Source organism: Cnephaeus nilssonii (assembly GCF_951640355.1).
Source record: "Cnephaeus nilssonii genome assembly, chromosome: 1".
Classification (NCBI taxonomy): domain Eukaryota; kingdom Metazoa; phylum Chordata; class Mammalia; order Chiroptera; family Vespertilionidae; genus Cnephaeus; species Cnephaeus nilssonii.
The window spans coordinates 117,039,261-117,058,991 of NC_137072.1; the positions used below are offsets into that span (position 1 = coordinate 117,039,261).

The 19,731-nt window shown below is 49.2% G+C and overlaps 1 protein-coding gene across 5 annotated transcripts in view; it reads right to left on the minus strand.

The window, feature by feature from the left end:
• The window catches only part of FAM193A (family with sequence similarity 193 member A), a 111,041-nt gene extending 96,395 nt beyond the window's left edge, over window positions 1-14,646 (minus strand). Inside the window, exon 1 of one of the 5 annotated variants that reach the window (XM_079767538.1) lies at window positions 14,072-14,646. In XM_079767538.1, the coding sequence (XP_079623664.1) occupies window positions 14,072-14,293 (222 nt within the window). In that variant the 5' untranslated portion in view covers window positions 14,294-14,646. Of the gene's footprint in view, window positions 1-585; window positions 2,355-14,071 lie in introns of those variants that run through there. The other 4 variants (XM_079767539.1, XM_079767533.1, XM_079767534.1 and 1 more) reach the window with 4 other exon arrangements.
• Window positions 14,647-19,731: the final 5,085 nt, after the last annotated feature.

Here is a 19,731-nt window from a genome sequence, read left to right on the forward strand (position 1 = left end):
AGTTTGGTGTTTTTGTGAGCAGGAATATTCTGTGACGACCTCTGCACCCATTCTTCTACTGCACCTCATCTGCCAGGCTCTGGCTGGTAGAGGATCTCCTCCTCCCGCTCTGAGCTTCCTCCATCTTCTTACTGGAAGAAAGCATGTGTCCTTTTTTCCAAAGTTAAGCCTATACTGCAGGGGTTCCTAACTGACAGATTTTACCGAGTCTGTTAACCCATGGAAACTCACTGCAAAATGTATGTGGACACGTTACCTCGAGGTCTCTGCAAACCTCGGTCTTCTCTCTCTGGGCCTCAAATCTTTCCTCCTCCGTCCAGTTATCTTCCTTAGCCTTCGAACTCTGAGTTTCCCACCTCCACCTCCCTCAGTCTTTTTCCTGACTGGGCTTAACCACCTGAGGTATCTTTCTCTCTGACTTTTTCCCCCCCTTTGTCACCAAATGACTTAAAATTCTGCCCAATAAGACTGGTTCATACTGGCTGCTTCTACTGCCTTCCTCCTCAATCCTATTTTGCTCCCTCACCCGGCTCACCTTCCCTTTAACCCACCCTCCCAGAGGTCAGCTAGTGATCATCTCCTTACCAAGTCCTGTGGGTGTTTCCAGTCCTGGTACCTTGAGCCAATTGCATACGTACACCTTGGTGGAACTCTCGTGCCTTCCTTTCTATGTGACTCTGGTTCTTCTGACTCGGGCTTTGCTCTTGGCTTGGTGAGCGCATTCAGTCCTGCGCTTAGACTCTCACCTTGACGCAGGTGATTCTATGTCCAGTTCATCCTCTCAAGGTCAGGCTTGCACTTGATATGCTTGCCTAAGTTGGTGGAGATTGCTGGTGACAGCTGGACACTGCAGTGGCTATCAGAAAGTCCTAACGTGGTTGTTTCACTAGCATGACGGTTGACGCCTTGTTTCCCCTCATCTGTGGCAAGGTAACTCAGCTTGTCCATGTTTAGACTAAACTCTTCTTTTTATATTACAAAACAGTGCTTCGGTGTTCCTGATTTGTTTGCTAGCTAATTTATCAAAATACATTTTTGTCTAGAGCTCTCAGGCCAGCTGCATGTGGTTGTGCACTGGACAGGTAGGATTTTGTTAAGTGACCCTGAAGCTCTCTTCCATCTTGTTGACTGACACTTCTCTGGGCACACGCTTTCAGAGACTGCCCTCACCTTTGCCGGGGTCTCTAAGTGTGGTGTGCCTTAGAGGCACATGTTCGTCCTTACATTTTCAAATAAGGCTGCACACGGTACAGACGTGTCGTCTAGGGATCCTGATGAGCACCGGCATTCGATCTGGAGCCAGTCGTGAATCTTGCGTGACTCCTGAGGCGAGACTGGGAGTTTGTTCATGTGCAGGGTGTTTAGCCTGGCCCGTGTGGCTCAGTGGTTGAGCATTGACCTATGAACCAGGAGGTCACGGTTCAATCCCCAGTCAGGGCACATTCCTGTGTTTCGGGTTTGATCCCCAGTAGGGGGCATGCAGGAGGCAGCCAATCAATGATTCTCATCAATGATATTTCTATTTCTCTCTCCATCTTCCTTCCTCTATGAGGTCAATAAAAATATATTTTTTTAAAAAGATGTTAAAAAAAAAAGTAAGTTAATGATTTTCCAGCCTGCTTATTCCAGTTTGGGGTCATGGCTGGCCAGAGTCTATCTTGGCAGCTCAGGGCACAAGGTGGAACCCCACCCTGTACAGGACATCCTTCCATCGAAGGGACGCCCACACTCACACCAAGACCATGTGGACATGCCATCACCTCATGGGCACAGGGTTGGGATGTGGGAGGTCACGGGAGGACCCAGAGAAAATCCATATGGACAGGGGAGAACATGCACCTCCACAGACAGGCCAGGCCAGGAACCCATTACTTTCCCATCGACATCGTAACTGACGATGTTGAAGAGAACGTTGCTATTCCAAGACTGCTGTACTGGCGTGGGCATCTGTAAACAGGCAAACAAAGGACAGCTCGGCTCAGTGTGTGGAGAGGCATTCAACTGCAATGGCTGACTGACAGATCCAACCTTCCTACTGTTCTGGTTTAAAAGTGAGATTTAATTCATGTATTAGTCTTTAAAGAAAGGGAGAATATCGACAGTAGCTTCAATTTAAGCCATTTAATAAGTAATGCTGTTTTTTATGCTTTTAAAAACAGAAAACAGTATTATAAGCATGATCAAGACTTCCCTATGGCCGGCCAGAGGGGCTCAATCTGTTGAGTGCTGTCTTGTGCACCGAAAGGTTGCCAATTCGATTCCCAGTCAGGGCACATAACTGGGTTGTGGGTTCAATCCCTGGTTGGGGCATGTATGAAAAGCAACATATGGATGTTTCTCACATTGATTCTCTGTCTCTCTCTCCCCCCCCCCATCTCCTCCCGCCCCCCCAATCCCTTCCTCCCTCTAAGCATGTCCTCAGGTGAGGATAAAAAAAAAAAAGAATTCATTTATGGAATTTCTTTATTGGAGGCAACCAAACAGCTTTGGCAAGGGACCGGTAACTTCTCCAAGCTTTCCTGACCATCAACGAGAGGTGCATCTGCACGGACAGGTCACCCCCTCAGTAGCCTCTAAAGGTGCTAAGCTCTCAGCAGGAACTTGTAGAGAATGTCTGTCTACTCTGCTGGGCTACTTCCACCGCAGATGGATAATTACCAAGCATTTCTAGAGAAAATAATTAGATTGCAGCAAACTATTAAATAACTAGTAATTTTACTGGATTTTAGCATAAATATAAAATTACTAGTGGCCCAGTGCATAAATTCATGCATATTGAAATTAATTAGAAGAAATATTTTAATATCGCTATTTGCCCTTTCTCTATAATAGAAGTGTCAACCAAATTCACAATCGACAATGACAGGTGGAAACAACATGCGTGCGACTGGCACCAGCAAGAGTTTTATATGTATTGTGCATGCAACTTAGCCTTTTATAGATATAGACTAAACTTGCTTAGTTAGACCTGCTTTCTGATGTAGCTAAACTTTTTCCAGCCCAGTGAAGCACCCCAACTTCTCTTTCAGGTAATTGTCAGCAACACAGCAGGAAATCTCAACATGAAGCAGATTATTATTGTAGATCATGAAGGGAGAACAAAGGGTAAAATATTTAACTGCAGCAGTGTCTGACTATATTCTGCACAGTGAGTAAACCTAGTCATTTTCAAGGTCCACCATTTCTTACTTCTTTTCAGTCGGGTCAAGTTTCTAAACTTTCTAAATCTCTGTTTTCCGGCTAATGAAAAGAAAATAGGATTCCACTGAGTCTCCTATCTACCTACTCCAGGACTTCTGTGAGGATCAAATGAGATGAGGCATGGGAAAAGGCTTCACAGACATTTGGTTAAAGTGTAAAATTTTTGCACCTGGTGATAAAGCAAGTCTCCTGGGCTGAAGAAACTCCTAGGAGGCTAGTTGTCACTAGGGAGAGGAGGCCGGGTGTTGCTACGTGATGTCATTACCCAGATGGACACTTAGCATATTAGCCTTTTATATATATAATCACTTTAAACGTGAATATTAAATAGCTTTTGTAGGACTTCCTGGAGGAAAATAAAAATTAATCTTCCCATTTCAAAGATGAGTCAACTAAAAAGAATAAAAATTTAAATTTTGGGCCACTAAATGCAATGTGGTGTCTTAGATTTGATCCTGGAATAGAAACAGGATATCAATCGAAAATTTATTGAAAACCAAATTAAGTCTGTAGTTAATAATATTGCAGCAATCTTAATTTCTTAGTTTTGACAAATATACCAAAATTATGTATGATAGCAACATTAGGGAAAGGTGGCTGAAGGGAATATGGGAACTGTATATTAACTTAGCAACTTTTCTGTAAGTCTAAAATTATTAAAAAAATAAATCAAGAATTATTTAAAATAAAATAAAAAGTTTATTTTAAAAAACTCCTGAGCCATAATAAAGTCCCCAAACTTCTCATTCAGTTTCTAGATGTAACTAATATTGTACTCAAAATAGTCAAGAAAAAAATGTTCTGTGCATTCTACAAATATATGTAAAAAATAATTTTCAGCCGAAACCAGTTTGGCTCAGTGGATAGAACGTCGGCCTGCGAACTGAAAGGTCCCAGGTTCGATTCCGGTCAAAGGCATGTACCTTGGTTGCGGGCACATCCCCAGTGGGGAGTGTGCAGGAGGCAGCTGATCGATGTTTCTCTCTTATCGATGTTTCTAACTCTCTCCCTCTCTCTTCCTCTCTGTAAAAAATCAATAAAATGTATTTTAAAAAATAATAATAATTTTCACAGAAAACATGTTAATTCAATGTCACAAACATTTTGGAATTACTCTAAGATCATTTAGAAACTAAAATCGATTTCTACAGTAAAAAAATAAATGTGTTGTAGGGTTGCCTGTGGTGTTCCTTAATTACAAGCTACAAGTTATTCAATTTCAACTCATGTTGGTTAAACGTTCTCTAAAGTAAAAACCGCTTGCGTCTCCACACTAGTGCAGAACCTATAGGTCAAAAAGTCTCATAAGGAGAGCTCTACAATGCAAAGAAGCATGCCATACTAGTTCCAAACAGAAATTCAATTAGTAATTTAGCCAGGTTAGTAAGTGTATTTCATAGATTCATCATGTAAAAATCCTATCTAATAAAGAGGGAATATGCTAATTGACCCTCACGCTATCGCAAAGATGATGGCGCCCACAGCCAAAAAGGAGGGAATATGCTAATTGACTGCCCCGCCCTCAAAGATGGTGGCACCCACAGCCAATAAGGAGGGAATATGCTAATTGACTGTCCCACCCTCAAAGATGGCGGCACCCACAGCCACAAGATGGCGGCGCCCAGTGCCCTCAGCCCCACCGGGCCAGCAGGCACGCGGCAAGGCCAGACCCGCTCCCAGTGCCTGCCTCCGGAGTCCCCCAGTTCCTTTAGCCCCCCAGCCGCCCAAGGCCGGCCCAAGGTGCAGGAAAGCCTCGGATGGCGGCTCCCCAGCCGCCCAAGGCTCAGGTAACCAGGGCCGGCCTAGGCTTGCGCTGCCGGCTGTGGCAGCAGCAGAGGTGTGATGGGGCGTTGCCTTCCCCTAATCGCCGGGTCACCTCCCGCCCCTGAGGGCTCCCGGACTGTGAGAGGGGGCAGGCCGGGCTGAGGGACCGCCCCCTCCAGTGCATGAATTTTCATGCACCGGGCCTCTAGAATATATATATAATGATTAATGAAAATCAATCAAGCAGCTGTCTATTAAGACACCGACTTCAAATAAAATTATGTAGATGGGTTAAAAGTAAAAGGATAGACAAAGATGTGCCATGCATATACTAATTAAAAGAAAGCTGGAGTTGCCGAAACCGGTTTGGCTCAGTGGATAGAGCGTCGGCCTGCGGACTCAAGGGTCCCATGTTCGATTCTGGTCAAGGGCATGTACCTTGGTTGCGGGCACATCCCCAGTAGGGGGTGTGCAGGAGGCAGCTGATCGATGTTTCTCTCTCATCGATGTTTCTAACTCTCTATCCCTCTCCCTTCCTCTCTGCAAAAAATCAATAAAATATATTTAAAAACAAAACAAAACAAAAGAAAGCTGGAGTGGTTGTTCATATCAGATGAAGTAAATTTCAGAGCTAAGAAAACCACCAGAAATAAGAGGGACATAAAAATGACAAAAGAAGTCAATTCACCAAGATGACATAACAATCTTAAATAGATATGTACCAAACAACAGAACTTCAAAATACATGAAGCAAAATCTAAACAAACTGTAAGGAGAAAACAAGAAACCCACACCTTTAGTCAGAGACTTCACACTCCTTTCTCAGCATCTGACGGAACTGGTACACAAAAGAACTAAAAAAATCATCACCAAGCTGAATCTGATATTCAGATAACACTCCACTCAATATACATATTGTAAGCACACAAGTAATATTCACCAAGGTAATTCATATTTGAAATGTTTTAAATAAATAAAATCACACAAAGCATGTTCTCTGACCATACTGGAATTGGATTGGAACTCAGTAACAGGATGGTAACAGAAAATTAAATAACATACTTCTAAATAACCCATGAGTCAAAGAGGAGATTCAAGGGAAATTAGCTGAATGAAACAGAAAGTACAACAAACCAAGATTAGTGTGATGCCACTAAAGTATGGCTTAGAGGGAAGTTTGTAGCACTGAATATGTATATTAGGAAAGAAATATGGTATCAAATCAATAATCCAAGCTTCTCACTTAAGAAATTAGGGGGAAAAAATCAAAATAAACCCAAAGCAAGCAATAATGCAAAGGTAAAAAAAAAAAAAAATCCATGAAATCACAACCAAAAAAAAACAAGAGGAAAAAAAAAAATCAATAAAACAAAATGATGGTTCTTTGAAAAGATTAAAAACATGAGGAAACTCTGGCAAGACTGGCAGAAAAAATATAAAAAATAAGACAAGCTGAAACCGGTTTGGCTCAGTGGATAAAGCGTTGGCCTGTGGACTCAAGGGTCCCAGGTTCAATTCCGGTCAAGGGCATGTACCTTGGTTGCGGGCACATCCCCAGTAGGGGGTGTGCAAGAGGCAGCTGATCGATGTTTCTCTCTCATCGATGTTTCTAACTCTCTATTCCTCTCTCTTCCTCTCTGTAAAAAATCAAAATATATTTTTAAAAATAAAAAATAAAAAATGAGACAAGCTACCAACATGAAGAATAAAAGAAGGGACCCCTCTCCCCCACGTTGAAAAGATAATTAAGGACCACCACAGGCAACTCTACACACACAAATTCAACAACTTAGATGAAATGGACAATTATTTGAAAAACACAAACTACTAAAGAAAGAAACAACTCCTAATTTACTTGATGAAGCCAGCACTATCCTGATATCAAAACTAAACAAGGGCAATATAAGAGAACTGCTGACACACATCTCATGGAAAAGGTGCAACAATGCTCAACCAAGTATCAGTCAAGTGAATCCAGCCATTCAGGAAGAGTAACATACCATAACCAAGGAGGCTTTGTATTCCAGGAATGCAAAGATGGTTCAATATCCAAAACCAATAATATAATCTACCACAGTAACAGTATAAAGATGACAGATAATATGATCATATCAGTGAATTACTATAGCATTTGACAAAATCCAACATCCATTAACAAAACTCTCAGCAAACTAAAAACAGAAAAGAACTCGGTTACCCTGACAATGGGTAGCTACTAAAAGTCTACAGCAGGCATCATACTTCAGGGTGAAAGACAGAGTGTTTCCCCTAAAACCAGGAACAAGGAAAGTGTATTAAAGCCTAGTCAATATAATAATCAAACAAGAAAAAAATCACTATTCACAAACATATGATTGTCTACAAAGAAATCCAAATGAATCCACATCCCACGCCCAGGATATATGATTTTAGCAAGATAAAGGGATAGGGGTGAACACACAAAATTATATTCCTATATACTAGCCATAAATAATGTAAACTTCAAAAAATACCATTTACAAAAGTTGAAAAAAAAAGGAAACACTTACATATAAACCTAACAAAATATGGACAGGATCTGTATGCTGAAAATTACAAAACACTGATGAAAGAAATCAAAGATGTCAAATATATCTCAATTTAAAAAAAGAAAGAAATCGAAGCCCTGGCCAATATGCTCAGTGGTTGGAGTATTAGCCCTCGCACTGAAGGGTCACAGGTTTGATTCCTTGTCAAGGGCATGTACCTGGGTTTGCAGGTTCAATCCCTGGCCCTGGCCAGGGACCCTGCAGGAGGCAACCAATTGATGTGTCTTTGTCACATCAATGTTTCTCTCTCTCTCCCTCCTCTAACTCCGCCCTCCCTCCCATTCTCTCTAAAAATCAATGGGAAAAATATCTGCAGGTGAGGATTAACAACAACAAAAAGACATTGAAGATGACTAACTAGGTACATATCACATTCATGGAGTGGAAGAGTCAACAAAGTAAATACATGTCAATTTTCCACCAAATTGATCTATAGACTTAAGGCTATTCTAATTAAATCCCAGAATTATTGTTAGTAGATATAGGCAAGCTGGTTCTAAAATGTATGGAAAAGCAAAACAATAAATAGCCAAAACAATGTTTTTAAGTTGGAGGAATCACCTTGTCCAAACTTCTAGTAATTAAGACAGTATTGTATAGCCCCGTGGTCGGCAAACTGCGGCTCGCGAGCCACATGCGGCTCTTTGGCCCCTTGAGTGTGGCTCTTCCACAAAATACCACGGCCTGGGCGAGTCTATTTTGAAGAAGTGGCGTTAGAAGAAGTTTAAGTTAAAAAAATGTGGCTCTCAAAAGAAATTTCAATCGTTGTACTTTTGATATTTGGCTCTGTTGACTAATGAGTTTGCCGACCACTGCCCTAGAAGATACAAGAATGTCAAATAACCAAATAAACACATGAAAAGTGTTCACTATCAGTAACAAGTAGGGAAATACAAACTAAAACCACAGTGCCACTGCACACCTATTTGTTCAACTGGTTCCAGTAACAACCACTGCCGACATCAAGTGCCACAAGGATGCCGAGAAGCCGGAACTCACACTTTGCGGGGGGAAGTCACAGCGGTAAGTCGCTCTGGAAAGCCGCTCAGCGGTTCCTTATGTTTCCACATAACCGAGCTCCCACTGCCGGGTATGTGCCACAGAGAAATGAAAATTCACGTTCCACAAAAACCTGCGCACAGGTGTTTATCAGAGCTCTGTTTCCTATCACCAAAATGTGGAAGAACCCCAAAGACTACCACAGGAGAACGGGTACACTGTGGCACGTGTACACAGGGAATGCTACTCAGCAATAAAAAGGAACACAACACAGATGCATGCAACAAATGAACCACGAAGTGACTATGCTGTGTGAAATAAACCAGCCTCAAAACACGACATAAGCACGGAAACTGGTTTGGCTCAGTGGATAGAGCGTCGGCCTGCAGACTCAAGGGTCCCAGGTTCGATTCCGGTCAAGGGCATGTACCTTGGTTGTGGTCACATCCCCAGTAGGGGGTGTGCAGGAGGCAGCTGATCAATGTTTCTTTCTCATCGATGTTTCTAACTCTCTATCCCTCTCTTTTCCTCTCTGTAAAAAATCAATAAAATATATTAAAAAAAAAAAAACATGACATACGCATGATTGCATTTGTATGACTTCTCTAAAAGGCAAACCCATAGTAACAAAGTACCGGCTGGCAAGAATTTAGGGGTGGGTAGAGTTTAAAGGTACAGGGAGCATGAGGGAGCCTCTGGGGGTGCCCACACTGCTGTGTCCTGTCTGTGGTAGTGGATACATAAATCCATATATGTGTTTAAATCCAAAGCACTGTACAATTTCAAACACCAATGCTATTACATGTTAATTTTTTAAATTAGCATACAATAAAACCATTAAAAATTGTCTGACAGCATAAAGTCAAACTAAATGTATACTTCGCTACTCCCCTCTGGACTGAAAGGAGTGCTCATGTCCCCCACAGGCCGTGTACAGGGCTTGCATATCAGCTTGATTCGAATCCGCCTTAAAATAACGGGACCTCACCCCCAGCAGTGTGAGGAGGGATAAACTGAACACCCACACAACAGAAAACTGCACCAGGAAAAACAACGATGCGTGGCTCCATCGGTAACACGGACACGTGTCAGATGTGATGTTCAGCCAAACAGCACTGGCCCAGAGGACTTTTCTATGAAATTTAAATACATGTGAGAATAATGGTGGATGCCTGAGAGAGGGGAGCAGGGGGGTGCTAGGCTCTAGGAATAGCCTGTCCTGTACAGTGGTCATACGGGTGTACAGAGAACAGAACACCATCAGAGGCGTGCTCTCTGCAGCTGTACAAATTCCTGATCTCAGTGAAAGCACAGGAGGTTTTTTTCTAGCTCCTTCTCTGACCTACTCCTCAGATCACTAAGGCAAATATGAACTAGAGAGTTATGACTGAACCTCGTTTTCTCATGGGAGCAATTTCTGCAACACAGGAAAGGCCTCTAAGTGCACCCCAAGATCCATGACTGCACCACAGAATACAGTTTGATGGCTTTAAACATTATTAACGTTATCTCCATCTTGCCACCTTTTCAGCAATGAAAAAGAACCTGTGTTATTACAAATGCCCCTACACTAGCACATTTCTGACTTCAAAACTTTAATATTGCTATTTTAAAATGTACTTCGATCCCTACCCCAAATGGCTTCCTTTTATAAATCTCTAACAGCATTACAAAAATAGCCCTTAATTCCTATTTGAACCCTCCATAAGTGTAAATTATATGTAATTTGATATTCCAACAGCTAGTGGCATGAGTCAATTTCCATAATAGAGAAATTCAGACTTTTGTAAATATGTATATGACTTAACTTAGCACACTCATTCAGAAAAGAATTCTGATGGTCTAAATATTTTCATAAAATACCTATATGTTTATTTTTTAAATATATTTTATTGATTTTTTACAAAGAGGAAGGGAGAGGGATAGTGAGCTAGAAACATCGATGAGAGAGAAACATCGATCAGCTGCCTCCTGCACACCCCCTACTGAAGGGGATGTGCCCGCAACCAAAGTACATGCCCTTGACTGGAATCGAACCCTGGACCCTTCAGTCCGCAGGCCGACGCTCCACCCACTGAGACAAACCAGTCAGGGCCCTATATGTTTAACTGTTAAAACATAGAAATAGCCAAATTAGTTTTATTTGAAAAAGAAAAAATTTTGGTAATACCGGTTTGTGAAAGCATCATTCACTTTTTTGCTCTGTAAGTAATGTTCACTGTAGAAAAGTCTTAAAGCTTGAGTCTTTAAAAAAATGATAATAATTTATTGATTTCAGAGAGGAAGGGAGAGGGAGAGACGAGATAGAAACATCAATGATGAGAGAGAATCATTGATCAGCTGCCTCCCGCACGCCCCCCACTGGGGATCAAGCGGGCAACCCCAGCATGTGCTCTTAACCGGAATCAAACCCGGGACCCTTCAGTCCACAGGTCTACACTCTGTCCACTGAGCCAAAAAAGCTAGGGCTAAAGCTTGAGTCTTAAATGATGTGCAAAATGGAAAAAAGAAGGCCATCAAAATTTCCACCGCAAACATTCTGATGTATATCCTATCAGACTTTCCTATGCAAACACACACACACACACACACACACACACACACACACACACGTCTTTTACAAAAATGGGTCCAGCCCAGCTAGTGCGGTTCAGTGGTTGAGCGTCAACCCATGCACCAGGAGGTGACAGGTTCATGCCTGGGTTTCCGGTTTGATCCCCAGGAGGGGGCGTGCAGGAGGCAGCTGTTCCATGTTTCTCTCTCTCTCTCTCTCTCTCTCTCTCTCTCTCTCTCTCTCCCCACCCTCTCCAAAATCAATAAAAACACATTTTTTAAAAATGGGTCCAGCCCTGGCCCGTTTTGATCAGTGGTTAGAGCATCGGCCTGCTGATAAAAGGGTCACAGGTTAGATTCCCAGTCAAGGGCATGTACTTGGGTTGCAGGCTCTCCCTGGCACCAGGCTGTATGTGGTGCATGCAGGAGGCAACCAATTGATGTGTCTCTCTCACACAGATATTCCTCTCTCCCTCTCCCTCCCTCCCCGGCACTCTCTCTAAAAATCAATGGGAGCCGAAACCGGTTTGGCTCAGTGGATAGAGCGTCGGTCTGCGGACTGAGGGGTCCCGGGTTCGATTCCGGTCAGGGGCATGTACATTGGTTGCGGGCACATCCCCGGTGGGGGGGGGTGTAGGAGGCAGCTGGTCGATGTTTCTCTCTCATTGATGTTTCTAGCTCTCTGTCCCTCTCCCTTCCTCTCTGTAAAAAGTCAATAAAATATATTAAAAAAATAAAAAATAAAAATAAAAATCAATGGGAAAAATATCCTTGGGTGAGGATAAAAAAAAAAAGTCCATAAACTTTTCTATTTTGTAAGCTGCATTATTCACTTAATATAACATGAATACTATAAAAATTACATTTTAAAATAGAAATGCAAAATAGTAAGATATATTCATGATAGCCTTCATCCACCGACTTCCCATTTTGGGGACACCCCTTCCCATTTGTGTAGACTACCCACAAGGCTGTTAGCATAGACCTTGTCATGACCCATGTCCATGGTTTTTTAAATTGATTTGAGAGAAAGAGGGAGAGGGAAAGAGAGAAACATCAATGTGAGAGAGAAACATTGATGGGCTGCCGCCTGCAAGTCCCTTAGTGGGGATCCAGCCAGCAACCCGGGCATGTGCCCTGACTGGAATCAAACCTGTGACCTTTTGGTGCATGGGACAACACTCAACCAACTGAACCACACGGGCCAAGACCCATGTTCACCGCTTCTAACCCGCATTGCTTCCCCATTCCGCAGGTGGGGAAAGCTTGGTCAGTATCACCCTGCAGCAAAGTCCCTAATCAAGTCCCTCACAGCCTCCTGAACAACCAGGATTGTACTCACCCAGGGCTGGGTGCCACTGGGCCCTGTGCACGCACCTTCCCTGCGGTCACTTGTTCAACTCACTCGTGTCATTACCCGAGGAGCTGGGTGCCACATCACCTACTGAGGCAGCGAGGCTGACACCTGCCTGGGGACACAGACCCCACCAAGTGTGTGCCCCACGCTGTGTGCCCCAGGCTTCTGCTGGGAGCCAGACACTACACGCTACCTTGTCTCCCTGCTTAAGCCATCGCCCTCGTTTCTTTGTAGAAGCCACCCAGGTGCACAAACACCCTCCTCGCCTCAGCAGCCGCCTTGATGGGGTGCCCTGGGTCTCACACTCAGCACTGTGTCCTGCACACAGGGCAGAGGGGCTGCGACCTCTGAGAATCAAGCCAGCCCTTCCCCTCTCACTCCTCCTGGAAACCTGCCTGGTGACCCTGCGCGGGGTGCAGAGCAGGACCCCAGGAACCAGGGGCCTGTCTGGGAAACGCAGGTTACCGGAGCTGAGCGACATATTGCAAAGCAAAAGGGAGTCATGAAAACCTAGAGGAACGGCATGAAAGGCGAGCATCAGGACCTCCGCTGCACCACCAACCTGTCTTTTATTTAGTCAGTGAAATGGGTTCTCTCACATCCAGCACCAGCCAGGGTTGCCCCCATTTTCCTGAAGGATTTGCACAGGCAGACTCCTCCCCGCCCCCAGCAGCAGCCAACACGGCTCTTAGCTCCAGCCCTGGGACCAAACACCGCGCTCATCTTTGATCCCAAGAACTGCACCCGGTTTGCTCTCGGGGTACAGGGCAAGGGCAACCTCTGGCGAATGTGACGTCCAGGGTTTGGCCCCGGGTCCTGCACAAACGTGACGATGGCACCTAAAGACGGCGCCGCAGGACCCGCCGCACGCATCCATCCCGGCGTCACCCGTGCCCCAGGCAATGGGCTCGGCTCCCGGCCGTCCCTGCACAATATTTTGAATCTTTCGTAAAACAATTTCTGTCTCACCCTCTGGCACACAAATACTCCTGAAGGAGCCTTTTAATCGCGAATGTCTTTAAAACAACAGTTCTGACAACTTTTGGAAAAACCCATTGTTTCTGGAAATGACTGCGCCAGCGGCGTGCCCTCCGCCCGAGCCGTGTCTCCTGCAGGGCTGGGGCCCGGAGCATCCACAGCTGGGAGGTGCCCGCGGCGCGGCGAAGTCACCTGTCACTGCCTCACGTCCCAGCGCCGAACATGAGCCCTCGCACCACATGACCCCCGAGAGCTCCGCCGAGCGGGGGATGCAGGCCGGCCGCCGCCCGGGAGGCTGTCAGGTGGCCGCCCAACGCCCCCCGGGAGCAGGCAGACGGCTTCCCCAGGCGCCGGGCCGGACCACCGCCGCGGCCGGCAGAAGCAGGGCCGGGCGACGCGACCCCGCAGCCCCGACCTGCGGAGGGGCCCGCGCGTCCCCTGACACGGTGACCGAGCAGCTGCACGCGAGCGGTTTCCAGGGCGAGCCCCGCGCGCCGGGGCGGCACCACCCCCGGGGCCGTGACAGCCGCGCGCAGGTGGGCAGCGCGGCGGCGCCCCGCCCGGAAGATGCCGGGTCCGCGGGAAGGTGTCACGAGCCGCCGCCCGTTACCCGCGGGAGCGGCCCCGCGCCCTCCCCGCCCCCGCCGCTTACCTCGAAGTAGCCTCCGGGGGCGGCGCCGCCCGCGCTGAGGGGCCCGTTGGCCACCGCCGCGCCGCCCGGGGCCGCCAGGCCCGCGGCCTGGGTGCCGCGCAGCGCCGCCGCCGGGCTGGCCTTGCCGCCGCTCGCGCCGCCGTGGCCCCCGCCCGAGCCGCCGCCGCCGCCCCGCTTGTTCTTCCGGCGCTTGGCCCCTCGCTTGGTGTCGGCCGGGCTCATGGCGGGCGGCAGGCGGGGAGGGCGGGGAGGCTGTGGCGGCGGCGGAGCGCTGCGGCCGGCCGAGGGCGGGGGACGCTGCGCGGGGTCGAGTCCGGGCGGGCGGGCAGAGCCGGGCGGGCGGGAGCTGCCGGGTGGCCGCAGGGCGGGAGAAACGGCGAGTCCACCGGGCCCGGCGCCGCCGCTGACCAGAGTTAGAGTCCAATATGGCGGACACAAGGGGAAAGGGATCCCAGTTTACGTCGGGGGAGGGGGAAGGAGCGGCGGGGAGGGGGTGGGGTGTGGGCGCCCTCCCCCTCCCGCCTTACTCCGCCCTCTTGAGCGCCGCTGCCCCTCGGCCTCGCACGCCCCCTCCCGCCGTTAACGTCAGCCGGAGCGCAGGGCACGCCGGGAGTTGGAGTCCCCGCTTCCGCACCGCCCCTGAGGGTACCCGGAGGGAGGACTACTATTCCCGGCAGGCCGTGCGCTGTCCAGAGCGCCGATGCCGCGAGGGGCTGAAGCGAGGGAGCGGGATGCGACGCCAACGTCGCCGCCGCGCTCCCTGCCTCCGACCCCGCCCGCGCCGCGCGGCCTTCTGGGAGTTGTAGTTGGGCGGAGGGGCTGGGCCGGCGCGAGGCCGTGTCCCCAACGGCGAGAGAACTACCGGGCTGGAAGAGAGGAGTTCCGCCTCTTGACAGACACCGCGACTTCCCCGCGCTCTCCGGCCGGCCGACTTGGGGCCTCAGGCCGGAGGGCCCCCCGGGATGCTCGAGGCCAGCAGCCCCGGCTGTGTCCAGCCGGGAATGGCCCGGTGACCTTGGGCCAGCCCCTAGCCTGAGTGCAGGTGACTCCATGGGGACGACAGTAGCCCTCCTCGCCGGCTTGGTGGGGTTGCGGAGGGCGCCTGGAAAGCGCTCGGAGCTGCTGCCCCGACAGCCCGCAGCCACCGTGCTCGACTGACGGCACAGAGGCCGTGGCGCGCAAAACCGCCTCTGGTTTAGAACCCTGCGCCCTTCCCGCTGGCCCTCCCCGTCCAGCGCGCTAGGTGCCTGGCGACCCTGCAGGGTCCCGGGAGGGCCCGGCCGTTCCTTAGGCCTCGCATTCACCCACCGCCCAGGCCACGAGCCCGGCCAGACCCTCTGCCTGGACCCTCCTTACAGGGGCGCCTGGCCCACCATCACAAGCCCCAGGCACATCTCTGCCCTTAGACCCTGTGCTCTAGAGGGTCTCACTTAGCCAACAACCGAGACACAAAAGACGTTTCCCCTCCTTGGTTCCGTGAGCAGTCGCAGGCCCCAGGTGCAGCAGAGCTTGGCACTGGGTGTTGGTGGGAGGGCCTCCATTTGCACCCTTTCCCGGGCCCTACAGCCTTGAGCTCTGAGCCTGCCAAGGTCTCACCGTCCCCCTTGCCCCAGCTGCACCCACAGCCTTCCAACCCTCCGGCCCATCCTTCCTGCCATGACCAGAATGAGCTAACATGTATGATCCAATCAACCCTCTGCTTAAACCCTGCAGACGCCACCTCGTCGGCAGAGTAAAGGCCCCTCCCCTCCCCGGGGTTTTGTCTGACCCTGCCTGGCACTCCAGCTGTCCTCTAGGTGGACAATGCCTTGGGCTGTTCCCACCCCACACCAGCCGGGTCAGACACTCCCCTCTCCCACAGCTCCCATGCTGGGCCTTGTCATAAAGCAGGTTGGCGTTGGATTGGGATTCTGGGTGTTCCCCAAGATCCCCAGAGAAGAGAGGTCTCGGGACCAGGGGAGAGCATGGGAGTGACTGCCTCCTGCACCTCTGAACCCCAGCTCCTACCAAGCAAGGGCTGTGTACATACCAATCCAGACATAATAATGGCCATTTGTCAAGCCACTATGCACCAGCCATTCTGCCTGCTGCTGTATCATCTCATCCACTCTTGAGACAGCACCATTCGCCTACATTATGGATGAGAAATTGAAGTTCATATATGTTAAGGGATTTGCCCAAAGTAAACAGCAGATAGTCAGAGGCCCAGCCCAGATTCCAACTCAGGTGTGGCTCAAGTGATACAGTGAGTTCCTCTGGGGTCTGGGCCTGGCAGGGGAACAAGTGAAAATGGCAGAAGCTGCAGGCCCCACGGGAGGGGGTTATTCTAAACTAGAGGCCCAGTGCACGAAATTTGTGCACGGGTAGGTTCCCAGGCCTGGCCTGCGATCAGGGCCAATCAGGTTGCCCACCTCCCCGCCACCTCCATCCCTCGCTCCCTCAGCACCCCGCTACTGCCTCCGCCCCCTGGTGGTCAGCACCTGTCATAGCGAGTGATCGAACTCCCGAGGGGACAATTTGCATAGTAGCCTTTTATTATATACTAGAAGTCCGTTGCACGAAGTTTTGTGCAAAAGACCTTCCTTCACCTGGCTGCTGGCACCAGTTTTCCGCCAGCACCAGTTTTCCTCTGGCCACCCGCTGATTGGAGCGCCTCCCGCCAGCGCGATCAGCCACCCCGAGTTCCTCCAGTGCCGCTGGTGGAGGAACTCGGGGTGGCCGATTGCGCTGGCGGGAGGCACTCCGAGATCGGCGGGTGGCCAGAGGAAAACTGGTGCTGGCGGAAAACTGGTGCCAGCAGCCACGCAATCAGCCACCCCAAGTTCTGCCACCGGCGCCTTCCGCTGGCCCCATGGGTCCTCCCGCAGCGCCGGCCATTGGGGCTGGTGGGAGGGATGAGTCCCCGCCCCCCGCCAGCCCAATTGGCCACCCCGAGTCCCACCCCCAGCCTCCCAACGGCCCAATCGTGGGTGTGTCGGAGTGATGGTAATTTGCATATTACCATTTTATTAGGTAGGAAAAGGCTACCGCTGGGAGCCATGGAAGGTTTTTGAGCAGGGAATGTCATGATAGGATGTGTGTGTGTGTGTGTGTGTGTGTGTATGTGCGTGTGCATGTGTGTGTATGTGTGTGTGTATATCTATATATTTTTAATCCTCACCTGAAGATATTTTTCCATTTATTTTTTAAAGAGAATTGGAGTCAGAGGGGAAGACAGAAACCTGGATGTGAGAGAAACACATCGATTGGTTGCCTCCTGCATGTGCCCGACCAAGGCCTGGGCCGGGGAGGAGCCTGCAAGCAAGATACGTGCCCTTGACTGGAATCGAACCCAGGACCCTTTGGTCTGCAGGCTGATGCTCTATCCACTGAGCCAAACCGGCTAGGGCTAGTTTTTAGAGAACTCAGGCTATTGTGTCAAGAATGGATGTCAGAAAAGAAAAAATTAAAAGAAAAAAAAGAATGGCTGTCAGGAGCAAGATTGGAGGCCAGGACACTGGTGTCAGCCCCATGGAGTGCAGAGGGGGCTCCTGGGAGGAGAAGTGAAGCAAAGGCCCCGGAAGCAGTGGTTCTCAACCTTTGTTTCTCATTACCTCCCCCTAAGGAGACATTAACAAGGAATTAAGATTAAAATAAATAAATACTCAATAAGATTTTGTCTGGTGCGGCTGAACTTTGGAAGGCCACAAGCCATTATAATATCTAAGATTTGTTTCTCCCCTGAGAGTCAGTTTTAACCCCCCTGGAGGTCACTGTTCTCCAGAGAAGCACAACCAATAGGACATATGTAGATGGAGAGAGAGGTTGCGATGGAGACTCATTTATTATAAGGAACTGGCTCGCACACCAATGGAGCCTGACAAGTCCCAAGACCTGCAGTCAGCAAGCTGGAGACCCAGCAGAGCCCGTGGTGTGGCTCCAGCCAAAGCCCCCAGGTTTAAGGCCCAGGAGGCGCTGATGTGTCAGTGAGCCCAAAGGCATGAAATAAAAACGGATCCATGCCCAGCTCAGAGAGGCCACAGGCAGGCAGCAGGAGTTCCACCTCCTCTCTCTCTCTCTCTCTCTCTCTCTCTCTCTCTCTCTCTCTCTCTCTATCTATCTTTATTGTTGAAAGTATTACAAGGAGTTCCACCTTTCCTATTCAGGCCCTTTTGTTCTGCGCAGGCCTTCAACTGACTGGACGAAGCCCACCCACATGGAGGAGGGCCATGTGCTCGGTCTACGGATACAGATGTTCGTCTCATCCAGAACCACCCCCACAGACACATCCAGGTCGTTTGACCAAATGCCCGGAAGTTAACGCCCACCAGGGAGGATGCAGGCTCCAGGACCAAAGGGGTGCTATGTCCTGAGAAGTCAGACTCAATCTGGCAGGAGTGCCCAGGGAGGGGCCTGGGAAAGGTGTGGCCTGGAGAAGGCCGCTCAGCCCACCCCACCGCTTTGGCTCGGTGGGTAGAGCATCGGCTTGTGGACCAAAGGGTCCCGGGTTTGATTCAGGTCAAGGGCATGAACCTCAGTTGCAGGCTCCTCCCTGGCCCAGGCCCTTGGTCAGCGCACATGCAGGAGGCAGCCAATCGGTGTGTTTCTCTCTGTCTTTCCCTCTCTCTCCCACTCTCTCTAAAACCCAATGGAAAAATATCCTCGGGTGAGGATTAACGAAGAAAAAAGAAAGCCGCTCAGACCCGCTCTGGTCCCGGGAGGCTCTTGGAACGGGCTGGCAGGAAAAGGTGGCATAAGTTGGATATTTCTGTAAAAGTGAAGTTTTATTACCTTCATGCACATGTTATTAGCCAAGATATGAATATGTACTAGTAACGAGACAATGGTATAAGGAAAACCGGCGAGGGAGTGATCTCAGTGCGTAACCAGTGAGCATCACGTAGTAATGACAGCCTCACCTCGCTTTGCTGACTCCTGGAGCCACTGAGTCTGCAGGTGGAGGAGCGGACACCTCTGCTCAGGCCACTGCCTTGCCCGAAGCAGGCCACAGCGGCGGGTCCCACCCAAGCAGGTCCCGGAATCCGATGCGGATACTACGCAATGCGGGAACGGATACGGACATATTAATGCTTGGGGAACTAACGAATTAGGCAGTTCTTTGTTGTTAATCCTCATGCGAGGATACTTTTCCATTAAATTTTTTAGAGAGAGTTGGAAGGGAGGGGGAGAGACACAGAGAGAGAAACATTGATGTGAGAGAGACACATCAATTGGTTGCCTGCCACACACACCCCGACCAGAGCCGAGGATTGAGCCGGCAACTGAGGGACATGCCCTTGACCAGAATCGAACCCAGCACCCTTCAGTCTGTGGGCCGGCGCACTATCCACTGAGCAACACCAGCCAGGGCATTAGGTAGTTCTTGACACCCAAACCTGAAGGCTGCAGGTCAGTAAACTTCGCATGTGGAGCCTCTGATCAGCTTTGAGACACGTCACTATTGCCCGGCCGGGCAGCTCAGTTGATGAGAGCATCATCCCCGTTCACCAAGGTTTCAGATTCGATCTCGGGTCTGGGCACATGCAAGAATCAACCACTGCGTCCATAAATAAACAACAAAGCAGTGTTTCTCAAATCAGTACAGCTTTTCAAATGGCTCCAGCACAGATTTAAAGAATGTGTGTGTGCAGGGGAGCGACAAACTTTCGTAATGAATTGAA